At 42.5% G+C, this 17232-nt stretch overlaps 1 protein-coding gene across 1 annotated transcript in view; it reads right to left on the bottom strand.

Annotated features, from left to right (window-relative positions):
- Window positions 1-17232, bottom strand: part of FAM178B (family with sequence similarity 178 member B) — a 958733-nt gene that overhangs the window by 410876 nt on the left and 530625 nt on the right. The window contains exons 8-9 of the mRNA XM_063445563.1: window positions 16069-16153; window positions 7698-7874 (exon numbers count right to left, since the gene is read on the bottom strand). Of these exons, the coding sequence (XP_063301633.1) occupies window positions 7698-7874; window positions 16069-16153 (262 nt within the window). The remainder of the gene's footprint in view (window positions 1-7697; window positions 7875-16068; window positions 16154-17232) is intronic.

The following is a 17232-nucleotide window of genomic DNA, read 5'->3' as shown; positions in this document are numbered from 1 at the left end:
TAATATAATCCTGCAGAAACAGGATACTAGACAAAGAACCAGATCTTCAACTGTTTAAACAGGCTAAAGGTGCAAGCTTTGACATCAGGCTTCATTAAGGTCACAAAAACTCAATTAAGGTCTGGGAAGAAGCCACTATAGACAGATTCATTTTAAAGATAAACTGTTACATTCCAAATTCTTTAATATTATGTTTAACAATCCTCTGTATTTAGCAAATATATTCCAGATTCGTATCCTGGACCTGGAGAAAGCAAGTGTTCAGCACTTACGTTGATAGATCTACGTTAATTCTAGATGACCCAAAGGGAAAATTCAGCATTCAAATTTTTTTTTGCAGTGCATATAGACGGTACAAACAGGCCTGAGGTGCCCCAAAAGCAGTCCCCAGACATTATCTCCCTTAACATGCGGGACATAAAGTTAACATGCACAGTTTTTATAGTATAGAATAAATGTTTGTAGTAAACAGGCTTAAACAGTACAGTGCTAGTCTATGATTGATTCAGGTAATGCTGGTTTGCAATGCTAATTACATAGGCAGGCTAGTGTTATTATAACGTAAAATGACATACTAGCTATGCACATTTTTGTAGATATAACTGTAGGTTAGGACTATAATAATGAACAGGATATCTAATTTGCTCACAGTTATCATGCAGGTATGTTTAGGCTTCATATTCTGCTCTTTGCATGCTATGACACAGGACTATTGTTAAACATGTTTATAACAGTGTTGACCAGAAACAAAGAAGATTCGGGATATGGCTATATAAATCTACAGAGAAAACATAAAACAATTTTTTTTTTATGTTTTCTCTGTAGATTTATATAGCCATATCCCGAATCTTCTTTGTTTCTGGTCAACACTATATATGATATAGGTTGTTTGTTTGGGTAGCGACCTAGGGAGGCTGTCATACATCTTTATAAGCTAAGTACCATTGCTTTTTATATTATTAAATTTCTGTTTAAATTTCTTGTGAGCTAATGTTTATAACAGTAGATGAGTGATCAGCAATGGCTATGTATACTCGCTGCAGAGAATCAGGATTGTAAGGTAATGATTACTCCTGTTGGTGGAGTGTCACAAAGAGAAAGCTTATCTGTAACCCTGAACACATTTGTGGCATTTAGCTCGCCCCTAATCTAGTATGCTTAAGGGTTTAACTAATTGAGGCAATTTTATACTGGGGGGGGGGAGGGGGGTTACCCAGAGAGTATATGAGGCAGTCCACTAAGATTGGCCTGGGTTCGGTACCATGGTAGATTGTGCCAGGTATTTGTCCACATTTAGCCAATGCCCACGTGTGGGAAGTTCACGGTGGTTGCCGCGTGGTCCCTGGGTGTTGTCTGGTTGCAAATTCTTTGTGCGTTGTTCTGCTGCTCGCGGCTGGTGCTGTATGGTGTAGGCAGCAGTGGCGGCTCGGCGGGAGCGTGGTGAGTCCTCCCTCCAGCCCCAGGCCGGTAAGAAGGCCGACATCTTCTGTCCACGGACCCGGTGACCACGTGGGGCCGGGTCCCTCTCCCTATGGGAGTGGCGGGGGGTCCCGGTAGTCAGCTGCTGGCTGTGGCGGTGGGCCCTCCGTCCGCGTGGGCGATGTCCCAGGGTCGCGCCATAGTGGCCTTCGGCCTGGGTAGGCCTGTAGTAGGAGAGACGGGCGTGTGCGGTGCTGCTTGGCCCGAGGGGGGTCTCCCGCGCCTTCCGGCTCTCTCCCCTCCAATCCTCCACCCCCGGTCGTGCTAGTAAGATTATGCGGCGGTTCAGCAGTGCTTCCCAGAATCGCTGGAAGTGCATGTCTATTCTCTGCATGAGGTGGTCTGCTGCGTTAGAGATCAGTGCCGATTGCGTGGTGGCAGTCTCATTGTGCCAGGGCGCCGTCGCCATTTTGTTGAGGGCGACCGGGTCCTGGTTTTGCTTAGTTGCTTTGTGCTCTGGCAATAGATTGGATTAGTCCTGTGTGGACCGGGATAACCGCCGCCGGTCGGGGGGGGGGGGGGGGGGGGAGTGATTTGCGTTGGCCTCAGCGCCAGCTTGTGAGCCCGAGGATTGGCTGTTTCCTCGTGGCTCAGCCGCGTGTAGGCCTCGAGCATCCAGTGGGGTAATCCTGCGTCATGTGCTTTCGAGAAAGGTACCATCTGGTGCAGCTTCCTTTCCTCGTTGTTTGTTGTGGGGTTACCGGTCTGTGTGCATAATTTGGTAGCTAGGGCCCCCGGTTTTGGTCACCAGACGTGGGAGCTTGTGTCAAACACGTCTGTGCTGCTTGGCTGCTAGGCTCCGCCCCCCCCCCTTAGAATTTTTTTTAGACAACCTACCGTAATAATATTCTGGCAAGATTTTAGAGGAACAATCCAAGTTCAACAAGTAGAGCCTGATGGAGTGCCCTGGCACCTTCTCGTGTTAAATAGTCAATCTGTTTTAGCATGCAGTAGAATCTACAGAGCTAAGCAGGACTAATAAAGAGATCTGCTCATCGGCTTAAAGTGCATATCTTAGTAGATTAAATAGGATGCTCCTTCTGTAGAAGACTGGAAGTAGGAACTGCCATGGGCACCCAGGTAAGTTGATTAAATTTACTAAAATAATTTAACTACTTACAATGAAATATGCCAGGACACCCGGCACCATACAGTTGGCTGGAGTTGGCTATGGTGTTTGTAGTGTTCTTTTAAAACATGTGTGATCATAATACACTTTTAACTTAGAAGGGAAGAAAACTGTTTGCAGTACCTTAGCATTCATGTAGAGTAATGCACTATAAGGGGAACTTAAAAAAAATCAGAGAAGAAAATAAAAGATCACACTACTTTTTACTTTTGAATTGCAAGTGCCCAATATATAATCCAGTCATGGGGGAAAAAAAGTATACCCTCTTTGAATTCTGTGTTTTTACATATCAGTATAACACTCATCTGTTCCTTAGCAGGTCTTAACATTAGATAAATACAACTATATATATTTTTGTGAATCTTAATTTCAGAAATGTATATGGTGTACAAAGGAAGATAAACACAGAACAAGTGTACAGGAGAAATTAACGTTAAGGACCCCACCATGCTAATTCAAAAGCTAGAGCATAGCAGGGTTCCCAGTTTCTGCATATCGAGTGCCCGGCTGTGCAGGGAATCCCCCGCCTCCAGGAGGAGACAAAATCGGCTAAGAAAAAAAAGGAGAGGATCCAGAGGAAGGGTAAAGAAAGGAGATAATGAAGGAGAAAGGAAAGGGGGAGGGAAGGAAAGGAAAGGAAAGGAAAAAGGAGAAGAAGAAGACGAAAAAAAAAAGTGAGTCGGCTGGGGAGGAAGGGAGTGTAACAGTTACCTCTAATGTGGATGGTCCTGGTTGTTCAGTTTAATTCTACATACTAAATTCAGGGAGCCCAAGAGGTTAGGTATTTTTCCATAGCCAGGAAGGCCACGGAAACCATAGCTACCATGGTATGGATCTCTAACCTCTGTATAAAGTGTTGGATGACAGGAGCTGTGTGTTGACACCAGAGGAATGGGATCAGACACCTCACCACAGTTAGAAATAGTTTAATGAGAGACTTTTTCTATATGCATAACGAGAGGGTAATAGAATTAGTCTGGAGAAGGGGACCTCCTCTCCTGTAATGTCTTTCATGTGTCTACAGATTACTCTGTAACAATCGGGAAAGACCACCGTAAGTAAGTAATTGTGCCTTGCTCTGCTTGGCATTTCTAGCACAGATTAGACTAGTCTGGGAAAATTGAGTGTGTCATGACCCGGTTCCTGTACCATCGTCTCAAGATCTAAAAATGTATTTAATGGAAGCAGGAACAAATGGTGATCTGCTGTGCTAGTATCATGTGTTTTTGCCACTGCTCTTCTGTTAAACCCCTCCCCAAAGAGAATGTTCTAAAATGACTTATAGTAGCTCTTGAGACAAAGGTTTCACAGCCAGCCTCAGCTCTTCCTTTGATATGGGTGAATCTAACTCCTCCCATACCTAGGAACACCCATTAACTGTTCCAAAAAGGCATCCAGCTCAGGCGAGTTAAAATGTTCCAAGATTTTAATGTTTTTATGTTTGATATTATAGAGGTTCAAGTAACAAGCATAGAAAGCCCTGCTTATGTCTGCTGGGAAAGGGGATATCCGACTCGCCAGCGTCCTCCCGCACTTGTTAGAGCGCTCATAGTACGTCTTTTTAGTTCTAAGAAGTAGCTACTATGTTTGCGTGGATAAGACCGTCAATGCATGGTGGGCCGCAACATGCTTCCTGTATGTCTCATTTGATCCGTCGACTTTATGTTTGGTCTCAAGATCAACTATCTTGGAACAAATCTCCTCCACTTACTGTAAGTGTTGTTTCTTTCTCCATGAACAAAAGCTGATCAAACTGCCTCAGAGTGTACATTTATGTGCCTCTCACACTGACATAGGATAGGTTTCCTCGGCTTCTTTTTAGGAAAAAAAAAATGGGGTGGAGGTATTAGGTGAAGAGGGAAGTAAACCCCAGAGAAGTTAAGGAAATGGAGAAAGAAAGATGAATAAAATAGATGTGAAAAATGTATATCAGTCTCCAAGGTGGGAGAATGAAAAAAAAAAAAAAAAAAAAAGAAGAAGAGACCTCCCCCTATATATCTGAGGTATCCTACCCTGTTGTGTGAGCTCACCTGATGCCCCTAGTCATGCCAAGCCCAATGCCTGTGCTTGCTCCTCCCTAGCCCCTTCTTTGGGAGTGGTACCTTACCACACCCGGTGCAACGGAATACTCGCAGAACATATATCCACATATTGGTGTCTCCATAACGAGCACAATGATAGGTGACCACCGGGACCTGTATTGGAGCTGACTAATGCTGAACAGTGGATCCCAACAAGTTACATAATTATACAATGGAGCCCACTCCATACAATGTGCCCCTCCCTCGTTGCATTCTGTATATTGGTCCCAAGGTTGTTGCCAGTTTGAGCTCAGCATCCTCGTTGAAATTTAGAATGAATTGAAAGAGAGGGAGAAAAAAAATGTGGGGGGATGGTGGGGTACTAAATGGATTACACCCACCACAGGATAAGAAACATATATGAATACATGCATATCAAATGTATAATTATCTACTGTATACATATGAACCCACCATATGCCAGACAGCCACTGCACAGCTCTCTTAAGGTAAGGTTACAAGATGTAACTCTTGTTTGTTTTGTTTGCAATTTCTCTAAACATTACACAATCTGACTATGGGGTGAATTTACTGAGACATCCACTCCTGGTAAGATTTGCAACTGCCTTGAATGTTTTCCACTTTTGAATAATCTTTCTCACTGTAGAATGATGGACTTGAAATTATTTGGAAATGGCCTTATAACCCTTCCCAGTGTGATGGGCAGCAACAATTGCTTCTCTGAGATCATTGCTGATGTCTTTCCTCCTTGGCATTGTGTTAACATACACCCAGCGGTGTACATACCATGGTCACAGGGGTCGCAGCTGCGACCGGGCCCGTCACTCCAGGGGGCCCGGCTGCCCTGCGGACCCCTGCGACCGGTCGCAGTGGTCCGCAGGGCAGCCGGGCCCCCTAGAGGGCAGCCAGGCCCCCTATTTATTTTGATTATTATTTGTATTATTATTATTTTTTTTTTGCCCCCCCCCCCTCCCTGCTTGATACATGGCAGGGAGGGGGGCTCTCCTTCCCTGGTGGTCCAGTGGCATTGGTAGTTCAGTGGGGGGGGGGGTGGCTGGCAGAGCTGCTAGTTACCTCTCCTGCAGCTCCTGTCAGCTCCCTCCTCCTCTGCGCCGGTCCGGTCAGCTCCCCTGTCAGCTCACACTGTAAGTCTTGCGAGAGCCGCACTATGACCCCGCGGCTCTCGCGAGACTTACACTGGGAGCTGACCGAGGTGCTGAAAGGACCGGTGCGGAGGAGGAGGGAGCTGACAGGAGCTGCAGGAGAGGAGAGGTGTGTGTGGGTGTGTGACAGGGTGTGTGGGAAGGGGTAAGGAGTGGGGGAGGGGGGACGGGAAGGGGGGGCGCTGTGAAGATTTTTTGCACAGGGCGCCCAAATGCCTAAGGCCGGCCCTGAATGCACTGATTCAATGCATCGCTATGAGGAGATGTTGATTGGCCATTAAGGGAATTTGGCTCTGCCCCGCCCCTCCTCCATGGCTAAGATCATCAGAATTGCCCATAGGAAAACATTGGATTGGCTGATATTGTCAATTCTGATGATCTCTCTGAAACAGAGCTTCTTATTTTTCCTCCTCATAATGTTGATCCTTCTCTTTTTCTTTTACCTGTAAGTTGATGGAACTTGCATCATTCTGTCCGTGCAAGCTTGTTGATTTGGTGTTGATCCTGGCCTTACCTTTCCACTTTTTATCCAGTGTTTTGCTAAACCCGTCGATTCCATCTTAAAAACATTGCAAACATCCACCCCTTTAATAGGCAAGATGCTGCCAAGGAGCTGGTTCATGCTCTGGTAATCTATTGTATGGATTGCTGTAATTCTCTCCTACCTGGTCTACCCAGAAGGCGATTTGCCCCGCTACAATCTGTAAAGAATGCTGCCGCCAGGCTGCTCTTTTTTTTACACCTGTTGCTCCTCTGTCAATCCTTACACTGGCTTTCTGTATCCTATAGGTGGCAATTCAAAATACTAACCCTTACCTAAAAACTCTAAACAACTCTAGCCCCTGTTATATTTCTTCACTGATTTCTTCTGCTGGTAACCTTCTCTGTCCGCTGCTTGCACCTTTACTGCTTAATTGCGATTACAGGACTTTTCACAGGCGGCTCCTTTCCTTTGGAACAGCCAGCCTACCCCCATCCGACTCTCCCCTAGTCGTCACTCATTTAAGAAGTCTCTCAAAACCCATCTGTTCAGAAAAGCTTATGGCCTCCCAGAGAAACTTCTATATCACAAATCTGTCTCCGGCTCTCTCCTAAAGAGCCGAACTCCACGCCACCTCCAGTTCTGCTACTTTGCCACCTTGTTTGGTTGCTGCCCTATTGTGTTTTTATACCTCACCTCCTCTTGATTGTAAGCTAGTTTGAGCAGAGTCCTCATCTACCTATTGTTTCTGTATCATTTTGTAAATATCTAATTTATTGTTAAATTTGACTCCTTTCATAATATTGTAAAATGCTGCGGAATAAGTTGACGCTATATACATACAGACTAGTGCAACTCTTGAATAAAGTTAAGATTTATACTTATTTCTGACCCTATAGTGTTGCTTTAATAAAGCGGATTTGGTGTACAGATCATGCCCCTGTAGTTTTACTCCGGCAGTCTCTGCAATTTAAGAGTGAAATAACTGTTGTTTCTCTTTATGTGGCCTGGGCCAAGCCTCCCCTTACTGTTACGCAAACAGCTTTCTAGCACACTTCATAAAAAAAAAAAAGAGTCAATATTTTTTAGCTTCCCTTATTGTACAGTGTGTTTAATTTAGAATGTCCTGCTAATATCCTGCTAGAGCCATCAACAGCCTCCATTGCCTTTCAATTCCTTGTTTGGCTTGGCCTGGGGAGCATATATTGGGAGCATATAGCATATACAGACATGAACCAAAATGTTGCTGCATGGTTGCACAAATATTTAAGTGCAACAAACTGTCATAATGAACTGACCTACTCTAGTGCAATATTATAATAACATTCAATTGGACTGTGTGTGTGATAGAACCTCATATTTTTTACAATACATTAAATATTATTTTTTATACCACATATTACCTGAACCAGCCAATCAGTGATCTTCTCCAGTAAAATGAGGAGTAGCTGTCTCAAATCTTCCTTGGGTTCATGTTTCAGGTTAACATCAAGGCTGATTCTGCACAGTAGCGTAATTAAGATGAGAAGCTCCTGGTCTGACAAACCATGGGGGCATTCCAATGCACACAATGTCAGGAACTGAGTAGGAAATGAAAAAGAGGAGGAGAAAGCCATAAACCCTAGGGACATATGCGTCACATAACTAATTTTATAAATATTCTCAAGGCTTCAGGAGATGACAGGGGCTAGAGTTTACCATGGAAAGGGTGTTTCCGTCATTGGGTGATCCTCATTTCTAGAATAAGGAAAGTGTCAAGACAGGGTTTCCTCCTATTATTATGTCTCAGGAAGGCACATTTCCAGTCAGCACTTCTCAAAATAAATACCTTCTTGCAAGCAATGATCACTTTTGTTTCCATTACAGATGCAGGTGGGCAGAATTCCCCATAGCTTGTGTAACAAAATCCTAGATATCTTTATTACAAAATATCTTTCAGCAATTTCAAACTATCACATGAGATAATTTTTAATTCATTAAAATATCCTGCTTTTCAACAACTTTGACACTAGTCAACAATAACTATTTTTAATAAATTAATACATTCTAATACATTAATACATTTTAGCAATCAACATAAGGAGCCTAATAGCACTTAACAAAGGCTTCATTTAATTTCCTGTTACATTTATTTTCATATTAAACCTACATAGACTAGATTTTTTGAGTGTTTGTATTTTTAATTGTTTTTCTAGTTCTATTTTTAATTGACTTATCAGTCGTGAAGTAAAACTTCAAATGGGCAGTCCCTACATTCGCCCCTGTATCTTCAAAAAAAAACTCCCATAAAACTTGACAATGGGGTTATTTTTTGTACTCATGGGACATCACAAAATTTTAATATGTGTGTTTGCTCAGCAAACCAACTTGGCAAAATTCAGTATGTTAAAGCTAAAATGTGCAAGCCCCATATTTGACCCAGTACTTTCCATAACCACATAAAACCTGTACACAACAGGAGGTACACCTAGAAAAAACAAAAGCAGTGAACATTCATAGGGAAACACCGTTAAGTAGAGTGGTCCCTACTATAAATATTGCACTCACAAGATGAAGGGGTAATTCAATTGTATTTTGTATTTATTTGTGAGGATTTGAGGAATCCTTTGTTACATCCTAGAATATAAGGGAAGTAACCAACCTTTATTTTTATTACATATTTCTGCACTTGGGTGGTCTGTTGAGACATATATATATATATACACAACAGGAGGTATTATACTCTTGACACACCGCTAAACAGAAATATGGATTCTTCATTGCAGTAAAACATAAAAGAATTGTGATATAAATAAACTGCAGTGTTTGTGCGGGGAAACAAAAATATGAACACTATAGTTGGCAAGGTTTGTGCCTGCTAGTAAAGATTGGACATACCCATTTAGAATAAACTCTAGCTTTCTACTTTTGCAAATGGTATGCCATGAAGGGGGTTATTTTCTTTCCTGGACTGCCATACTGTCTGAAAGTCCAGTAAACCAATTTAGCAAAATTAAATGTGCACAATCTAAAAATGGGCAATCTTTATATTCGGCCCAGTAACTGACAAAAAAACAACCATAAAATCTGTACATGTACTTACCATATATACTCGAGTATAAGCCGACCCGAATATAAGCCGAGGCCCCTAATTTTACCCCAAAAAACTGGGAAAACGTATTGACTCGAGTATAAGACTAGGGTGAGAAATGCAGCAGCTACTGGTAAATTTCTAAATAAAATTAGATCCTAAAAAAAATATATTAATTGAATATTTATTTACAGTGTGTGTATATAATGAATGCAGTGTGTGTGTATGAATGCAGTGTGTGTATGAATGCAGTGTGAGTGTATGAGTGCAGAGTGTGTATGAGTGCAGCGTGTGTATGAGTGCAGCGTATGTATGAATGCAGCGTGTGTGAGTGCAGCGTGTGTAAGTGCAGCGTGTGTATGAATGCAGTGTGTGTGTATGAATGCAGTGTGAGTATATGAATGCAGTGTGCGTATATGAATGCAGTGTGAGTGTATGAATGCAGTGTGTGTGTGTATGAGTGCAGTGTGTGTGTGTATGAGTGCAGTATGTGTGTATGAGGTGTGTGTGTGTGTGTGTGTGTGTGTCAGAGCCTTGGTGGGGGGTGGGCAGTTTTTTATTTTAATTTTTTGTATTTTTTTTTTATTATTATTATTTATTATTTGTATTTATTTAATTTAATTATTATTTTTGTATTATGCATATAAAGAGGGGTGGCCGGATAGTGGGTCCCAAAGGACAGAACAGGGGGTAACCCTACGTAATTGGAATGAAGACAAGAAGAGAACGGAGTCTGTCCTATTTGTTATGGGGATATACCCCATATGTCAAAAGAAAACAGTTAAAAAGTTAATCTTTATTAGGTAACATAAACTGATTTATGTACACAGGGGGAGGGGGGGGAGGAGAAGGGAGACGATGAGGTGCTCGGCACCTTAATCAAACAATTTAAGTTAAAAATAACAATGACACTACCTAACCTTAAGGTGGTGTATGGTGAGATACCCAGTACTGGCCAGCGTTAGTGCTGGTTTTTGATGGTAACCGTGGTCACCTCTCAAAAAATATAAAAATAAATAGTCATAAATCAATGGTCGTGATTTAAATGAGAAACACACTCGGTCTTAGGTAACCTGACCTGTCAGAGTTAGCAATAGATACCGCAAGCTCGTGCAACCCACTGTCAGCTAAAGGCTGGACTGTCCAGGGTTTTGCTCATAGGATCAGTGTATGTGTCAATTACTGTCCAGAGGGTGCTAACGACATCTCGTGTACAGGTTGGTGATACTCGTCGAGGGATATATGCCCCTGCTTAGAGCCCACCGTGACCAGAGTGCTGTGCCGCTTGGTCAGAGTCAATTATAGCAGAGCGGGGTTAGAGAGTACTGTAATTGCTTGAGTGCTAAGATGTATGTGTACGGGGGTGTTGCTGATAGGATCGAATAAATGCACACTATCCAAATATGCAATCAGATCCCAGTACATAAATTAGCCAATTTAGCAAATTCTGACTTACAATACGATATGGCTCTTTGGGGAGTACTACAATTATCTCAGGGCTAAAGTGTATATGTCCGGGGGAGTTGCTAATAGGATCAAAGTGATGGAAACTATTAGAATATACAACCAGAACCCAGTATACAAATTGGCGGTGCTCGTGGAGAGAGATATCCCCTTAGTGAGAACCTTAGGTTGAGAGAATATAGCAGAACTCGCCTGCCAGTCTGCATGTGGGAAGTACAGTGCAGTGTATTGTAACCCCTACTCTGTGCCTGTAAGGATTGAGTATCCTAGATATAAAAAATAGAGAGTCAGAAGGAATGGTGCCTTCATGGGTACCGGTGATAGGAAAGAGAGAGGTAAGAAAGAAATAGCGGAGAGGGTACAGTGCTGAATGCACACGTAGCCCGTCTGGGTGGTCAAAACACTGAGTTAAATGAATAACTTTGTAATAGTCGCCCAAAGGGCATCAGTGTAGGTTCTAGGTAATGGGAAGCCCAGCTGTATGGTCCAGTGGGGCGGGTGAGGATCTCACCCGAGGTGAAGCCTAGGTCGGTTTGAATGTCGGCAGAGTGGATATGATCTCCCGGTTGTCTTAGCCCGACGCGCGTTTCGCCTGAGTGTCACAGGCTCGTCAGGGGAGGCTGTCACGAGCCTGTGACACTCAGGCGAAACGCGCGTCGGGCTAAGACAACCGGGAGATCATATCCACTCTGCCGACATTCAAACCGACCTAGGCTTCACCTCGGGTGAGATCCTCACCCGCCCCACTGGACCATACAGCTGGGCTTCCCATTACCTAGAACCTACACTGATGCCCTTTGGGCGACTATTACAAAGTTATTCATTTAACTCAGTGTTTTGACCACCCAGACGGGCTACGTGTGCATTCAGCACTGTACCCTCTCCGCTATTTCTTTCTTACCTCTCTCTTTCCTATCACCGGTACCCATGAAGGCACCATTCCTTCTGACTCTCTATTTTTTATATCTAGGATACTCAATCCTTACAGGCACAGAGTAGGGGTTACAATACACTGCACTGTACTTCCCACATGCAGACTGGCAGGCGAGTTCTGCTATATTCTCTCAACCTAAGGTTCTCACTAAGGGGATATCTCTCTCCACGAGCACCGCCAATTTGTATACTGGGTTCTGGTTGTATATTCTAATAGTTTCCATCACTTTGATCCTATTAGCAACTCCCCCGGACATATACACTTTAGCCCTGAGATAATTGTAGTACTCCCCAAAGAGCCATATCGTATTGTAAGTCAGAATTTGCTAAATTGGCTAATTTATGTACTGGGATCTGATTGCATATTTGGATAGTGTGCATTTATTCGATCCTATCAGCAACACCCCCGTACACATACATCTTAGCACTCAAGCAATTACAGTACTCTCTAACCCCGCTCTGCTATAATTGACTCTGACCAAGCGGCACAGCACTCTGGTCACGGTGGGCTCTAAGCAGGGGCATATATCCCTCGACGAGTATCACCAACCTGTACACGAGATGTCGTTAGCACCCTCTGGACAGTAATTGACACATACACTGATCCTATGAGCAAAACCCTGGACAGTCCAGCCTTTAGCTGACAGTGGGTTGCACGAGCTTGCGGTATCTATTGCTAACTCTGACAGGTCAGGTTACCTAAGACCGAGTGTGTTTCTCATTTAAATCACGACCATTGATTTATGACTATTTATTTTTATATTTTTTGAGAGGTGACCACGGTTACCATCAAAAACCAGCACTAACGCTGGCCAGTACTGGGTATCTCACCATACACCACCTTAAGGTTAGGTAGTGTCATTGTTATTTTTAACTTAAATTGTTTGATTAAGGTGCTGAGCACCTCATCGTCTCCCTTCTCCTCCCCCCCCTCCCCCTGTGTACATAAATCAGTTTATGTTACCTAATAAAGATTAACTTTTTAACTGTTTTCTTTTGACATATGGGGTATATCCCCATAACAAATAGGACAGACTCCGTTCTCTTCTTGTCTTTATTTTTGTATTATTATTTAATTATTATTATCTTATTATTGTTATATATTTTTTTTTCGTCCCCCCTCCCTGCTTGATACATGGCAGGGAGGGGGGCTCTCCTTCCCTGGTGGTCCAGCATTGGCAGTTCAGTGGGGGGAGAGGGGGGCTGGCAGAGAGTTTACTTACCTCTCCTGTCAGCTCTCTCCTCCTCTGTGCCGTCCGTGCAGCTCCCTCTGTCAGCTCCCAGTGTAAGTCTCGCGAGAGCCGCGGCTCTCGCGCGATTTACACTGGGAGCTGACCGAGGTGCTGAACGGACGGCGCGGAGGAGGAGAGAGCTGACAGGAGCTGCAGGAGAGGTAAGTAAACTCTCTGCCAGCCCCCTCTCCCCCAGTCTGTATTATGGCAATGCAAATTGCCATAATACAGACTATTGACTCGAGTATAAGCCGAGTTGGGTTTTTTTAGCACAAAAAACGTGCTAAAAAACTCGGCTTATACTCGAGTATATACGGTACTTGTAGGACTTTGAAAATACAAATATATGTTTTTTTTTTTTACTTCAGTAATATTTGCAGTAAAAAGTGCCATGCTGAACTTGTAAAGTTTTATTTTTTTTATTTCTGACACAAATTATGATGCAAATTATGATGCATAAATAAATATTTGATGTGAAATAAAAGCCCCATTTGTCTTGAACAAAATGTTATATATAATAAGTGTTGGTGCACCTAATGTGAAAGTGGTACATTATGGCTACACAACTCCCCCCCCCCCCCTACCCCTTCCGTCTCTTTCCCATCATGTGAAAATTCATTTGATTCGCCTTTTCAAACGCTTCTCTGCTAACATTGCTGTTATTTATTGCACCTCTTTGACCTCAGCAGCCTCTAAAATACCTTTAATTACTTCCTCACTTGGGCTATCGCAGTGGGCTAGTTCTCCCACCCATGTAGCTGGCAATACCCATAACCTAATTTTCTCTTATGCATGTACAGTATCTAATATCTGCAACACTCCATTTCCTCTCACTGATCACCACCTCCTATTGTTTGCTCTCGAGTACCCCCCCTCACCCAACAACCTTAGCCCAACCCCCCTAAACTCAGGAGGAACCTTAATTCCATTGACCTCCAGCATTTGTCAGCTGACATTGATTCACAACTGCTATCCTTTACTTGCCTCGCCTGTCCCTCACTGGCCATCTCCACATATAACATTACCCTCACCTCTGCCTTGAACGCTGCAGCCCCACTCCAAGCATGCACCTGTTGGAGGACACGTCCAAAACCATGGCATACTAAATCGAAACGCTGCCTGAAAAGATGCTCCCGCTGTGCTGAACACTCCTGGAGGAAGTCTTGCACCCAGTTAGACATTCTCCATTATAGATACATATTGTGTTCATACAGCGCAACCCTTGCCCTCACAAAACAGTCATACTCATCCTCTCTCATTAGTTCATGCTCCCACAATCCCATGCATCTCTATGACACCTTTAACTCTCTTCTTCGCCCTGCTGTGGCCACCTCCCAAACTAACCTTAGAGCCGATAGCTTTGCATGCTACTTTACCGACAAGATTGAACAGCTAAGGAAAGAATCCTCCCCACCTTGCCATTCTCTTTCTCAACCACACTTAGATCATGCCTTTCCTACCCTTAAGACTTTCTTCCCGGCTACTGAGCAAGAGGTGGCTGTGCTTCTCCTTTCCTCTTGCCCCACCACTTGCCCGCTCGATCCTGCCCCATCTTACCTTATCAGATCTCTCTCCCCTTGTCTTGTGCCTTCCGTAACACACATCTTCAACTGCTCTCTCTCTCTTTTGGCATTGTCCTTGCAGATCTTAAACATACCACTGTAGTACCTATCCTGAAAAAAGAATATCTTGACCCGTCCTCTCCCTCTAACTATCGTCCCTAAACCCTGTTTCATTTTTCCTTAAAGCTTCTGGAAAGACTTGTCTTTACCCATATGTCTCAACTCTCTCATCGACCCTCTTCAATCTGGCTCCTCCCCTCTCCACTCTATTGAGACTGCTCTTATCAAAGTTACTAACAACCTAATTGAAGCTAAATCCAAAGGCCACTACTCCATACAAATCATTCTTGACCTTTTTGCTGCCTTTGACACCGTTGATCATGCTCTCCTTCTTCAAACTCTTCAATCACTCTGTCTCTGTGACTCTTTCCTCTCATGGTTTTCTTCTTATCTCTCCCAACGCTCATTCAGTGTCTCCTTTTCTAATGATACCTCCTCCCCTCGTCCTGTCTCGGTTGGAGTCCCCCAAGGCTCTGTCCTTCGCCCCATTCTATTTTCTCTTTCTGAAACGCAGTCTCTCTAAAACTGAGCTTCTTGTCTTTACTCCTCCTAATACTGATCCTCCTCTTTCACTCTCCCTTCAAGTTAGGGGTATCCATTGCCTGCATCCACCCCCTTCTTACGCAAAACACACTCAAGGAGCTTGTCAATACTCTAGTAATTTTGCGCATGGATTATTGTAACCCTCTCCTAATTGGTCTTCCCAAAAGCTTTATTACCCGCTACAGTCTGCAATGAATGCTGCCGCCAGACTGATTTTCCTCGCAAGTCGGTCCTCTCACACCTCACCCCTCTTTCAGTCCTTACATTAGCTTCCTGTATCCTATAAAAGTCAATTCAAAGTCCTAACCCATACATATAAAGCACTGAACAATTCTAGCCTCTCTTATATGACCTTCTCCTGTCCATTGCTCGCACCCGTACGGCCAACTCATGAGTGCAGGACTTCTCGCGGCTGGCTCCATTCCTGTGGAATAGCCTGCCTACCGCCATCAGACTCTCCCAGACTCTTGCATCTTTTAAGAAAATCAGACTCTTGCATCTTTTAAGAAAAGCCTTAAAACCCATCTCTTTAGGAAAGCTTATGGCCTCCCAGAGTAACCTCTACCTTACATACTTGTCTCTTGCTCTCTCCTAAAGGGCAGTACTCTACTCTCTCCTCCAGCTCTGGTTCACTACCACCTTATTTGATTGTTAGTTCCTGTCATAATGTGTTTTATACCCCACCTCCTATAGACTGTAAGCTTGTTTGAGCAGGGTCCTCTTCAACCTATCGTTCCGGTAAGTTTTCTTGTAATAGTCCTATTGATAGCTAAATCCCCCTTCTCATAATATTGTAAAGTGCTGCAGAATCTGTTGGTGCTATATAAAATGATAATAACAATAACAATAATAATAATAATAATAATAATATAGCTCAAACGTTAAGCAGGAATGCTCCATATACACATACCTTCATGATATTATTGAGGTTGGTCACCAACAAATGTGAATACATGGAGTTGCGAGAGTACTTTTTCTGATGAAGCAGGGCATATCTAAAGGCAAAGTGTGATATAAGTATGTAATTCACAGATATAAATACTTTTATTTAGCATCCTCTGCTATAAGTTATAAAAACAACTATAAAAACTATAGTTTCACCACAAAATATATTATTTTGATTTATTCAATTTTTTTTATAATATATTTTGTGGTATTTTCTTTTTAAAATATTATTTTTTAGATTTTTTTCTTGTTTTAGTCCCTTCGTTTCCCCTTTTTTCCGTTTATATATCTTATATTTTGAATTCTGATATTTTATATATCTTTTTACGCCAAATTTTGCTCATCTCTCCCCTCAGCCATGATGGCTAATGGTCTCCCTCCCATTTTTACCAGGCTCCCCCATCCAATTCCATGTTAATACTATTGGTCTTTAACTCCTAAACAGTGCACTTTAGATGTTACGGCACTTTAAATATTATGGCATTAATATTCACTATAGATCACTGTCACTATTGTTATACCTGTATTTTTTATTTAATTGTCATATATTTTTATTCTTCTCTTGTATTAGCCTTTTATATGTATATAGATTGTATATGTTCCTAGCCGTGTACATATACAATCCCCCTCTTTTTTTAGAAAATCAAAATTGATGTTTATATAAACATGCGCATATATGCATAAAGTCATTTATGTTCCATCATTATGACATACATTGATGCACAATCTCTATTTTTAAGCTGATATTTTATATTTCATAATTCAATAAAAATATCTCCTTTAGACCACTATATAATTGGTATACCTATTCAAACATCCATAAACAAATGTAATCTCCATTTATAAAAAAAAAAAAAATTCAGGATGCTTGTCATTAAATTATTAGTATGCACTACTTGATTTTATATCAAGACCAATTTGACACTATGTATATGTAGTAGGTATAATAATACTTCAATAGATTTAAGTTATACTTCTTTACCATTTCTCACAGATTAATGAATACTTTATGTGTTACAATACTTGGAACGCAACGCACGCCATTTTGACGTTACGTGCGTTCCACATATACATCCTATGAGCCCGTTCAACCACTAGGAACTAGGCAATGCCACGTCACTTCCTAGTG

This window comes from Pelobates fuscus, chromosome 3, assembly GCF_036172605.1.
Source record: "Pelobates fuscus isolate aPelFus1 chromosome 3, aPelFus1.pri, whole genome shotgun sequence".
In the NCBI taxonomy this organism is placed as follows: domain Eukaryota; kingdom Metazoa; phylum Chordata; class Amphibia; order Anura; family Pelobatidae; genus Pelobates; species Pelobates fuscus.
The sequence above is the reverse complement of the archived record's forward strand: the minus strand, read 5'-3'. Positions and strand labels throughout refer to the sequence as shown.